This window comes from Cyprinodon tularosa, unplaced genomic scaffold (genome assembly GCF_016077235.1).
Source record: "Cyprinodon tularosa strain WSP-4 unplaced genomic scaffold, ASM1607723v1 ctg474, whole genome shotgun sequence".
NCBI lineage: Eukaryota > Metazoa > Chordata > Actinopteri > Cyprinodontiformes > Cyprinodontidae > Cyprinodon > Cyprinodon tularosa.
The window spans coordinates 174,083-186,729 of NW_024039201.1; the positions used below are offsets into that span (position 1 = coordinate 174,083).

A 12,647-nucleotide genomic window follows, 5' to 3' on the forward strand; every position below is an offset into this window, starting at 1 on the left:
CAGTCAGACTATCCACTATAACATTCCTGGAAGTATGGATGAAATTTTAATTTCAGAAATGGCAGGGACACAACTATTTTTAATATAACTAACTTCAGCGTATTTGGCCTTGTTTGTAAAGTGAGCTCATGAATGACAGCAGTGACAACTAATCCCACAAGAGAAGACAGAGGGCCAGTCGGGAGCTGCGGTTTCCCACTTGTTCTTAGTGCTCAACAATTATCAGCATAACATTGTTTTTGGATAGTAAAACGTGCAGGGGACAATAATAGACGTTAAAAAAGTTCAGGGGACATGTCCCCCCGTCTCCCCCAGAAATTACGTCCATGCCTGGAAGGAGCTAGGCTTCAGGTTGTCTTTATAAACAATGCCTATGCTTTATGGACCATCCGTCTATGTTAGATTCATCTTGTGTATCCATAACTTCCTAGTATGTTCTTCAGTAAAACTGAGTTGTTGATGTTGATGCGTGAAAGTCCCCAGGGAAAACCAGTGAATGTACAAGGAGAACATGCCCTTTTGAGGGTGTGGTCTTTAGAGAGTTTCAGCCGGTAATGACAATAAATGACCAGAAGAGGGAGACAGACACCCGTGTGACTATTTTTCTAAAACAACATGATGGTCTGCAAACTGCGGCAATATGGAGGACCAGCTCTACCATATTTAAAAATAAATATAGAACTAAATAAATGCTCAATAAATAAGCATACAATTAATTGCGACCAAAAATACAATAAACAAATAAATGTATGTAGACATTTAATTATGCAGTGAGACATAAATGTATATATCTTTTGAAATAGCTTCTTTATTTATCGCCATTGTAATAATTACCTTATTTATTTTTTGTCTGTTATAATCTTTACATTTATTTATTAATTACTTATTTTTTTAAGTATTTATTTATATGCATGTTATTATATTTTTTGTCTGTTTTATTCTTCCTTTGTATTTTGTTTACCCTATTTATTTCTGCCTGTCGTTTTTACATTTCTGCAGAGATGGCAAAAGTACTCAATTTCCGTACTTGAGTAAAAGTACAGATACTTGTGTTAAAAAATACTCTGGTAAAAGTGGAAGTACTGATTAAACTTCTTTACTCAAGTAAAAGTAACAAAGTACAGGCTTGTAAATTTACTTAAAGTATAAAAGTAAAAGTAGAAACCACTTTTTTCATGCCGTTGCCTACATTTTAAATGAATGTCTGCCTATAGGACTAGATCTCCGTTGTGTTCATTTTCAATCATCTCGTCGTCCATGCTACTATGCTAACGCCACCGCCACCAAGCTGCAATGATTTGCCGCCAATGAATACCGCCGAATCTGTCGATTCATCTTGTAGTGGTGCTTCAAATGCAACGTAGATTCCCATCCAATTAGATTGAATTTGGTATTGATGACGTGAAAAATAATAACGGTAACTCCATTGAAATGATTCAAAAATAAAGTAACGAGCCAATTTTTTAAAATGTAAGGAGTAGAAAGTACAGATATTTGTGTAAAAATGTAAGGAGTAGAAGTAAAAAGTCGCCATAAAAATAAGTAGTAAAGTAAAGTAAAAATATCAGAAAAATCTACTTGAGTACAGTAACGAAGTATTTGTACTTTGTTACTTCCCATCTCTGCATTTCTGTATGCATTTCTGCATCATTATGTAAATGAGGAAGGGCTGTGTCTTAGTGGGTTAACTTCTACCTACATGTATTTGTTTATTGCATTATTAGGTGCAATAATTATATGCTTATTTATTTATTGAGCATTTATTTATTTTTAAATATGGTAGAGCTGGTCCTCCTACTTAGACGGATATTTGGTCGGTTATTTGGGTTTGTCATTATGTTCGTGGATCATTGAAGTTTTTTTTCATATCTTCAATTCACAGCAAATGCCATCTTAAGCATTTTACAAAGACAATTAATCAAATCCTTAAGAGAGATTGGTTAAAGTTTTTCTATCAAAGGAAAAGCATCAGATTACATCCAGTCAGACTGCAGAATTCCCTCCCTCTGGATGAGCATACAGTGACAGTGAAGTCACTTGCACTTTGTCTATTAATACATTCAGAGGTCCAGAAAGCTGGAGAGTGCAATGCTTGGTCTTCATGTGGACCTCGTAGCTACATTTTGATCCCTCTGACATTTTTTTATTCATTAAATCTCTACAGACTTAGACTTTCCCAACTTGTATTGTCATTTTGTATACACAGACTGTATGATATTTCGTTTAATAGAGCGTTTCAGACAGTAAATGAACATAAACTACAGCTTTAGCTTGAAACTTCTAATTTAGTTCTTCCTCTGAAAGGAGATGGTTACCCAATTGGAGTCACTGGTTAAGAAAACAAAACAAAACAACCTGTGATCTGTGACTCAAGAGCGCTCTCGTGTTGTTTCCTGGAACGGGATTTGAGTACTCTATTTTGAACCTAGCAGCGCTCCGTAGTCTGACGTTTGCTGTGAAAATTAGGCTCCAGCTGCAAATAGCGGCTTACAGATCTTCAGCTGGCCGGGGTTTAGGTTACAGCAACCGGTCACAACAGGAGGAGAGTACTGGGACGGCGAGAAGCGGCGGGTTAGTGTTTGCTATAGCTAGGCTGTTAGCTTTAGCTTTTAGCCTGCCGTTAGCTTCAAAGACTGCTAGGAAACCAAACCGACCCGAGAGACGGAGGCACAAACCCGCGTTCATCTCACTGACACCCAGAACCAGAACCGAACCGGTTAGCTGGTGTTAAACCGACTACTGCGGTGAGCTAAGGAAGCAAGTTAGCATCATTTCAGCAGTTTAGAACTGCAGCTACAGCTAACAACAACAACCAACATTTGACATTATTCAGAATTTTACATTCAGTAGATTAAAACAGAAGAGATTACATTTCACTAATATTGTGTCGCTTAGCTCATGTCAGTTTATTTATACAGGTCATCTTTCTAAGCCTGGCACATTAACTGAAATGACTGCAAGTACTGTTCCTGTAATAACCTATAATAACAACAATGGTAAAAATAATAATGTTCACATAATCAAATTCAGCATCATGAATAATTTTGCTGAGTCAATGATGAATACAGAAACCTATCTATTTATATGCTATGTTTGCCCATAATTGGTTTTCTTCCAGTTAAGATAAATAAATAAAGAAGAAGCAAGTTTGCCATAAAATCAGGTAAAAACTTGTCAATTTTGGCTGAATCACTAATAAGAATGATGGAAAACAAACAATAAATGATAATCTGGGTTATTCTGTTTATCAGCAAAGCTTCTCCAGACAAATATAGATGTCTTGGGTTAAGGGTCATGAAAAAGCCTGCGGTGTGTGAACCACTTTAGGTCAAAATGACCTCCAGGTTTACAGTGTCTGCTCTGTTTGTGTCTGTGACTCCTGGTGCTGATCATAAAGGGATCAGTTCTTGGAAAGGGAGCAATTGATCCCTTTTCCCTTCACTTCATTCAGCTTTCTGTAGAGCTGAGTGATATCTGTTAAAGCAAAGGTTAGGGTTCATCCAGGTCTGGTCAGAACCAGATTAAAAGCAGGGATACCTGACTCAGATTCACAGCTGGAGCCTCCTGTGCTCTTTCACTAGAATGGGTCAGACCTGCTTTTTTTGCCAATGGGAAGAGAGCCAAATACCGAAAAACTTGCGTTAACCTGCTAATTTCAGTGGGAAAGAGGCTTTAGATCGCTGAATTTGATATCAGTTTTGGGTCCACCTTAACTGCTATTGATGTTCTGCTCTTGGAGAAACTGAGTGAAGGCTTATTATGGAGGTTCTCTTCTATCAGCAGTGTATGGATCGGTGAATCCAGTTCCCGTCAGGATGAGCACAAAGGGAGGTGTTACGGCTCTGACCCGCAGGAACTACAGACTGGCCTCGGACACGGACAAACCCAGATCCACAGGTAAGAACGACGAGGGTCCGGGAACAGGAAGCAGGGCTGCATGATACATAGGGAATACTTCATTATAGCAATATCACTATGTAAAATAGAGTATAGGAATGTCTGGACTGTAGGAAACATGAGCTGGTGATTTATGGATCTTTAAGTCTCTCATTTCCTGTAAATCTATTTTGACATTATTCCTAGTAGCTTAATAAAAGCTTATTTTCTGTGCGTCCAGATAATGAGCAGAAAGACAGTATTGTTCATCAGCATAAAGTCATGTAGTTATAACCCGAAGCAGCATGTTCTCCTTTCATGGTGCTTCTACAAAATGACGTCCTCATGGTTTAACCATCTGTCCAATTTTTAGATGTCCCTTTTCTTACAGCTTTAAATCACTGCCACTAAGTCCATCAAAGCTTAGGTCGTGGTTTTCTGCTCCTCTGGAAAGATTCTCAAAGGCATTATTAAACTTGGGCTCAAACCCTTTTTTTGCTATTCCTCTGTAACCATTAGACATGCACCTGTCAGGAATTTGGGAGCCGATCACAGCATCAAATCCATTAATTCTTTAATACTGCCGTCTCATGCACATATACATTGTATTATTAGGTATCAAAATTATAGGAGATGAGAAACTATCATGAACTGATCACTGTCTTGGTGAAGGAGGCTGCGGAGATGAGCTTTTTTTAATCAAAATGAAAGCTGGAGAAAATAATGTTCACAAAGGATGAAGCTGGAATGCTCTTAAGGGGGTGTAGGTGGCTTTTAAAAATGACTTTTTATTTTAGCCCTAGGGACTGTTTCATTATCCTACCTCCAGCAGAGACACTGACCAGCAGTCGCCTTCTCTCCCCGCTCTGCTGCGCTGTCTGCCCACAGGCTCCTCTGATTCCCCCACTGTCATTCCTCCGCCTCTAGTAGTTAGCTTTTATGGGCTAGCCTCGGCCAGCCGTAGCCTCTCCCTGCTCATTCTCCCTGGTGGGCTTCTCAAAAATACTGCTCTCCTGCTCCCGGTCAGCAGTAACCTCTCCACCGACCTCAGCGTTTTGTTTCCTTGTGCACTAGTTACAGGTTCTTCACCGTGCTCCTTAGATCCTACGCAATTAGCCTAGCTAACCGTTTCCTTAGCGCGCTTATAGAAACTTGCGCTGTGATCCTCCACCCTCCTCTAGAGCTGCCTCATCTTCCTGCTCCGGTTTGCTGTCCTCCCATCTATTGCTGTGGTTTCTTACCTTCAAAGGGGGAGACGGCTGGTCGCTGTTTATGATGGTCTCTTCTATTGTTCTCGCACTGATTCCCCGCCGCTACTGTCTGAGGTCAGAATTCTGCCTCCTCTTCCTCCTGTTGTCTGGGTCATTTATCCCCTTGTTTTAGGTACTCTGACAAAAACAAACATGGGAGAAACAAGCGTGGGAGAAAGATGCTCATCCGCTCAGAGAAAATTTCACCAACAGCTTAAAATAGCTGGTCGCTGATCGTACCCGATCATGTGAAAATCATCCGTTTTCAAAGCACAAAAGTTTGACCGGTTTAAGTCTGGTATCCATGGTGACATCTCATTTCCTGGTCATGGAGCTCTTTATCTTAGAATGGCCACTTCCTGCAGGGAGTGGAAGTAGGCACCTTAGGTGGGATCATTTGAAGTTTTTAGGGAGTTCTTCCAGGTGCTTGGTATTGATGTTTCACTTGGTGTTGAAGGTCTCAAGAAGCTTCTCTCCTCTTTGTCTCTCAGGTATCGTGAATGAGAAGCTGCTGAGCGACTACCTGCATCATGTGTTTCCTTCCACCAAACAGGGACAGACTGTCGCCTCTCTCAGGTACTGAACAGAACCTGCCGATCTAAAATTCTGTCGTTTTTTCAGTCCAGCAGAGCCAGAACTCCAAATTAGAAAACAGCAAACCTCAGAATATTGGTCTGTTTAAACCTGTGTGCCGTTAAAACCTCATTTATCTGCTTCAGCGGATAATAACATGAAGTTTAGTCTGACATCTTGCCAGTGTTGGGAGTAACTATTTTGGATTGTAATGGGTTTAAAATAATAATTTAGATAGTAATGCTTTCACATAGTAACGGCATCAGTACAAGCTTAGGTAGTCATGGTGTTGGATAGTAACAACGTACGTAACCGTATTATTTAAAAACTAGAGGCTCCTCTGTAGTCTTTGTGGCTTTGTGTCTCTCGTTGTGTTTCTCAGAGAGTGTGTCTCAGAATGTCGTCATCTCTGAGGCCCAGCTTCATGTTTCAGACCCAGTTCTAATGATAGACCCATTCTGTCAGCTGTTCTGATATCCAGCAGGAACATCTGAGAGCTTAGAGAAAGGAAGGGAAAACTTTGTTTTTCTTATGTCTGAATTTGCCCACTGGCTTTAACCACCAGTCTCTTCTTTTATTCATTATTAGTATTAATAAATGTATCGCTGTCTTATTTAAGCCTTGGAGTTTAAATCTTTAACATATTATCAGGTTATTTTTAGTCGTCAGTGGTTTGGAGCCACGTCATCTCTGTCATCCAAGTTATGTCCAACATTGAAATGAGTCCACTTTGTGTCACTGAGTGACTTTAAGCCCAAACTGCTAAAATTCCAAAAGACTCCTGACCTGTCCTGAACCAACATTAGGTTTTATGAAGTAATTTTACTGTTGAATTAAATACACTTTTAAAAAACCTAAAGGAATCCATTACCAGTTAAACATATTTGCCTGAAAATGTTGAAACTTAAAAAAAGTGTCTGATAGAGAAAATCTCATCAAACCTCATAATTACTAAAAAGGTTTTAACTTCTTAGTTATATTTTTTAACCTTTGTAGGTTGCCATTTTTTTCGAATGTAAAATTCATCCTGCGTTGATGATGAAGTCGGCCCGCAGGCTTTTAGCTAGCAATCTGTATGTCATATGGCCTTTACTTAAAAAATTGTACGGCCTGTTTTTTCCCTTGAAACTTTGCCCAAATGTTCAAAATTTCATAAGTTGGAAAAATTAAAGTTTTGCTCCTCAAAGCACCACATCAACCAATCAGAGAAGCTGATCTGCAAGCTGGCAGGGAGACAGAGCGCTGCTGATACAGAGCGCTCTGATCATCCCCCGAAACTGTGTATTAATGCATAAATCAGAAGGTATGGAGGAGGATGTTATTTTTACCGGGTGGATCATCAAAATAAGTGGTCCTCCTAATTGTCGATCATTCTGGTGATATGTTTACCGCCGTTCTATGTGGTCATCCCCATTTTCACTTACCAGGTGAGTCTAGCAGAAAGATTGCAAATCTTCTTGTTGAAACTAAGCTTGTAGGAGCGATGCAAACAGAAACTTTTAAACAGCGCGTGCATGAGGTCTTTAAACCTGCCGGCAAAATATGTTAGCTTTAATTATTCTGATGCATGCAGTTTGTATTAGGAGTGGAATGATGATTTATAAAAACCGTCCGAACCGTTCAGTTCGACTGTCTTGGTTCGATTCGCGTGTGTTGCGTTCTGTTCATGCGCTGCTCCTTTTTCTCATAGGCGAAGTGTTTACACTCCAGAGCAGAAGGTGGCGGTACTGCAACCAAAGCCAACCACCAGTAGTAAACAAGAAGAAGAAGCGAAGCAGCTTAGCCGGGTGTAGCAGAAAAAAATCAGTTGTTTTGGAGAATTGTGTCGGAATGGCGAGTGGGAAAGAACAGGAGTTGGAAGACGCGCCAGCAGCACTTTATAGGTCTGCTGTATGGGACCACTTTGCATTTAGAGTGACCTACGATGACGACGGAAAGAAAGTTGTGGATAAAAACAGTGTGCAAGCATTGTGCAACATGTGTTGTACTATACAAGACATAGTAGATTTTCCTAACAATCAACATATACCGAACCAAACCGAAAACCGTGACCACGAAACCGTGAACCGAACTGTGGATTTTGTGAACCGTTCCACCCCTAGTTTGTACATACATGAACAGCCGCCATTAACAGTAGGGGGAAAAAAAAAATTGACGATCTGGCCTGAGAAAGCTGCTGCTGGGAATTCCCAGTGACAGCACACAGTTGGTATACGGGGATCTGTGCACCTCCTAACGTGAAATATTTTAAAGCAGGATCGTAGTCTTGATAAACAGACTGAACAATGTTTTGAGGTGGATTATCTCGCATAAAAGTATATTAAAAATACTGCAGTGGCAGTAACATCTCTGAAGAGAACTGTGTGGTTGCAGCATCCTAGTCAACTCTTTTTGGTGTTTGTATCCACCCACTTATTACCTCCATTATTTCGTTGTCCCTCCACTGTATACCCCAATCTTCGCTTTCCTCCATATTTATTGTAATTGTTTTTTTTTTTTGCGATGTCAGTACAGAGTGATATCTGATACGGGTCAATAGGCTGTTCAGACAGATTCCAAAAGATCCAACCTGTGTCGAATTAAAACCACATACAAATGTGGCCCAGTTCGGATTAGAAAAAGTCAGATTCCATTTGACTTGGCCTGTTCACACCGTCGGGAAAGAATCTCAGAGTCACTTCACTTGTCTGCAGTGAACGCAAATGGGCCCCTGCCGCAGACACTCTGCTGCACCTCTCCAAAATTGTAGGTGGCCGCAGACAGGAGGCATCTGATTGGTCATATCTACATCCGCTCTACACTATAATTTCCTGTTTGGTACCTTAATGGCTTGTTTTGTTTGTATGACCGCCATTGTGGAAATCAACTCGTGAAGATGGACCAGCTAGAAGAGTGAGGTGCGCGAGAACGCTGCGACCCTTTTTCCACCTGGATCCCCGCTCTTTTTCACCCTCATGTCCCTCCGCTGTCGCACAAACTTGCCCCCACTTCCTCACCGCCTCGGCCGTATCTAGACCCACAGCTAGTTCCTTATTGTCCCTCTTGCATTGTGGCGTGGAATAACATAGCACAGACTGTGCTTCAATATTGAGCATAAATCAAAAATATCTGCGACAAGCTCACTGCGACACACTGCCAGCCCTTTAGCTGGAGGTTCTGGTTCTGACATGGGTTTCCTTAATGTCTGATTATCTGTTCTCTGTTTGTGCGCAGAAAGCCTCTTGGTTTCCAGGACCTGGGATCTCACTTGGAGAAACTTCTGTCTGAGGAAGAACCTTCTGAGGAAAGCAGAGGTAAAGGTCAAGTCCTTCCTTTCACGTCTGTAGTTAGAATCTGAAGAAATCATGGGCCGTGTGAGTTTGTGTGAAAAGCTGAAGAGGAACATTCTGATGACGTCTCTGTGTTCAGATCAGTCTGCAGAAGGCCGCCTGGGTCCTCAGCCCGTGGTACTGGATCACACCAGCGGCTTCGAAGGTCTGCTGTTTGTGGATGATGACCTGCTGGGGGTGAGCCGGGTTCCAATGGATATAAGGAAGCTCCAGGCGGTACTAGAATGTCTCACATCATGTTTACTTCCTGCAGGTGATCGGCCACAGTAACTTCAGCTCCATCAGAGCCACCAGCTGTGTGTTTAAAGGTAAACCATCTCTCTGTCTGGGCGCTCTGAACCAGGCTCTACAGAACATCTGGACTGAATTAGTTCTGTTTCTGCAGGGAAATGGGCCTACGAGGTTCTGATCTCCTCCCAGGGGCTGATGCAGATCGGCTGGTGCACACTGAGCTGTCGCTTCAACCAAGAGGTGATGATGGTGATGATGACGATGATGACATGGGTTTCAGCGTTCACCAGGGTCTCTATTTTCTCCTCAGGAAGGCGTAGGGGACACTCCAGACTCCTACGCCTATGATGGGAACCGGGTGAGGAAGTGGAACGTGACGACCACCAACTACGGAAAGGTGAGGCGTGGAACCCGTGGGAGTGTCTGGGGGGGGTCAGGAGTGGGTTAGATGTTCATGTTGGGTGTTTTTTTTCTGAGCAGTCTTGGGCAGCTGGAGACATTGTGAGTTGTCTGATCGACCTGGATGAGGGCACCATCACCTTCTGCCTGTGAGTCTACGCGCATGCTAACAGTTTCCATTTGTTTCCAGTCTTTATGCTAAGCTAATCAGAGTTTAGACATGAATCTGAGGTAATCAGCTGCTGATCAGAGTCTGTATCAGAACCGTTTCCTCTCTGTGTCCTCAGGAACGGTCAGTCTCTGGGTACGGCCTTCAACAACATTAAGACGGGCCCCGGCGTCGCGTACTTCCCGGCCATCAGCCTGTCCTTCAAAGAATCGGTGGCTTTTAACTTCGGCAGCAGACCGCTCAGATATCCTTTCAGCATCAGAAAGGGCTTCTTCTTCATCATCTTTTCTGGGATAATGATTAGAAAAAGACTGATAATTTTTTTTTTTTTTTTTAAATGTGATACCTATAAGTTGGACATCAGTCTAACCAGGCGGTCTGCATCCTGCTCCTCCGGAGCCACATGTTGCTCTTTGGACCCTCTACAATAGCTCCTTAATGGCTAAAAATGATATAAAGAACTAACTAATATACTGTAGCAATAAAAAACTATCTTAGAAACTATATTCATTTATATAAAGAATATTTAAATACAATTTTCACAACAGAAAGACATTAAAAGAAGCAGAAATACATTTTTAGAGCTTTTTTTTCATCAGCTTACAAATAATGTTTTATTTTCATGTTTTTATATGTCAAAGGATTCCCTATAAAAGAGAATCCATGCTTCATGTTTATGAATTGTTTAGTTTTTCCTAATTTTAAAAGCCTAAAATACAAACTGGTTGGTTTGAGATGCTAGCAGATCTTTAGTGGCAGGCAATTATGACGCTTTTGTCTGTGAGCATCTTTCTGTCCTCAGTACCAACCTCTAATGTCAACTCCTTCCCTCTTAAGACGCCTCTGGAGGTCTCTCTAAATATTTGGAGTGATTTTTAGACTTGAGAAAGTTCATAGTTTTTATTCTTAAGTAGGAGTAACTTCCTGAAATTCTCAGCACTCGGTAGTTAAACGGGTTAAAAGGGTGAATGCAGGTAGCAAAACCAAGCGGGTGAAATTTCTGAGCTCCAGTGAATGCATCCTGATGCATGATGCACAGGACTCTGCTGAGAAAGAACTCTGTAGAATCTAAACTCACTTGAACCTCTGGACATGCAGGGATGTGGTTCTTCTCATTGAATCGGGTGTAAGTCTTTAACCCATGCAGCCCTACATACCCAGTGGAAGGCTACCTGCCCCTTCAGGACCCCCCCACCGCAGACCTGCTGAAGGCCCACAGACTGCTGGGTTACATCAAGAATGTTCTGTCTGTCACCATCGATGCCCAGGTAACTAAACCTCTGATTGGCTTATCTCCATGGTGATCTGATGAAGGGTGACCTGCTTCAGGTCATGGATGTATAGTTTAGGAACTTGTCTCGGTCTCTGATGCCTTTAAAATCCTCTGTGTTTGCAGGAGGAGAAGCTGTTGGAGAAGGACTCTGCAGCCTGGAGGCTTCATGGAGAACCAACCATTCTCATCACTCTGGCTCACATCTTCAACTATTTTGCTCCTCTCATGGTGAGACAAACAGCTGCGTGATCATTTCTATATTCTATATTCATCCCCATCTAACGTTACCTGAAACCTTTCCTCAGTTTCCTTCCTCTTCTTCTGAAAATGTCCTAATACACTCATCTAAAAATGTAGCCAGAAATGAGTCTCAACTAAAAATGTATTGGAAATATTACGCACGAGGGCCAAACTATGTTGATTAACTACATATTGTTGTTCAAAAGCAGCATGCGGCAACATTACACACCGGAGCTAAAAATGCATTCAGCTTAACCTTTCTTAGGTACCTCTTCTTTCTCTACGTCAGACCTCTCTGATACCAACTCTTTAGCAAGGAAAGCTGCTATTGGCTGTTTTAGATGACATCGTTGACTCGTTTGCATGTTTGGTAATACCTTGCTCCTAGAAGAGAGAAATGTCAACATTGGCTTGACAGAAAGTAATAAAAAAAAACTCCCAATAAGTTGAAACTTTAGATTGACTAATTAATTAGTTTCAAGTTTTTATTAATACTTTACCTGATCCTAAACTACATACATCAAATCATGTTGTCAAATGTAAGCAAAAGACGGTAGAGGCACAGGCATTAACAAGTAACTGAATCGTAAGCAGGAAGAGATTTATTCAAGTGTAACAGTTTCCAAAAAAAGAACAACAAACCATTACGTTGAAAATTTTATTTCTATTACCGTATTTTCATGACCATAAGGCGCACCGTACTAAAAGGCGCAGTCTCAGTTATGTGTCCCATTTCTGTATTTAACACACACATAAGGCGCACCGGACTATAGGGCGCCTTTTTATATACAGGTACATGTCCTCTACTACCTTTAAATACCTCTACTGCGTATTTTAAAAATACAGCGGGCCCAAAACTGAGTATGACTGTGCTTTATTCATGTATTTATTAAAAAGTATTAATCAAACCTGGCAGCTGGCCGTGAGACAGACACATCGCAGATGACACAGCGCTGTGATCACTCCTAAATTAACTTAAAATCCTGAAACCTGCCGACGGAATATGTTCGCTTTTATGGGTGCCTGCAGTTTAAATTATTTAGATGAAAAACATCTGCCAGCCGTGTGAGGCTGCTGTTGAAGGGATTTACTGTCGGTGCACCGCTGGTATGTGGGGGTCTGAGCGCCTCCGACAGAAATAGATAATCTGGATGAACTGACTGCAATTAAGTTTTCAGGTGGCCTTTCTCACTTAAAAACATATTAAAACTATTTTATTCCCACTGATCACAGCAAATATAGCTGCAAGATTTAGATTATTTAGATGAAAAAACACCTGCCAGCCGCCGCGGTGAAGAGGAGGAGAC

The 12,647-nt window shown here is 41.4% G+C and overlaps 1 protein-coding gene across 4 annotated transcripts in view; it reads left to right on the plus strand.

Annotated features, from left to right (window-relative positions):
* The window catches only part of LOC119794296 (E3 ubiquitin-protein ligase RNF123), a 65,815-nt gene that overhangs the window by 1,346 nt on the left and 51,822 nt on the right, over positions 1 to 12,647 (plus strand). The window contains exons 1-12 of one of the 4 annotated variants that reach the window (XM_038301778.1): positions 2,407 to 2,744; positions 3,781 to 3,897; positions 5,618 to 5,702; positions 8,913 to 8,992; positions 9,108 to 9,205; positions 9,282 to 9,336; positions 9,414 to 9,499; positions 9,570 to 9,656; positions 9,740 to 9,807; positions 9,946 to 10,071; positions 10,981 to 11,095; positions 11,224 to 11,328. In XM_038301778.1, coding sequence (XP_038157706.1) covers positions 3,816 to 3,897; positions 5,618 to 5,702; positions 8,913 to 8,992; positions 9,108 to 9,205; positions 9,282 to 9,336; positions 9,414 to 9,499; positions 9,570 to 9,656; positions 9,740 to 9,807; positions 9,946 to 10,071; positions 10,981 to 11,095; positions 11,224 to 11,328 — 987 coding nt within the window. In that variant the 5' untranslated portion in view covers positions 2,407 to 2,744; positions 3,781 to 3,815. Of the gene's footprint in view, positions 1 to 2,406; positions 2,745 to 3,780; positions 3,898 to 5,617; positions 5,703 to 8,912; positions 8,993 to 9,107; positions 9,206 to 9,281; positions 9,337 to 9,413; positions 9,500 to 9,569; positions 9,657 to 9,739; positions 9,808 to 9,945; positions 10,072 to 10,980; positions 11,096 to 11,223; positions 11,329 to 12,647 lie in introns of those variants that run through there. The other 3 variants (XM_038301780.1, XM_038301779.1, XM_038301781.1) reach the window with 3 other exon arrangements.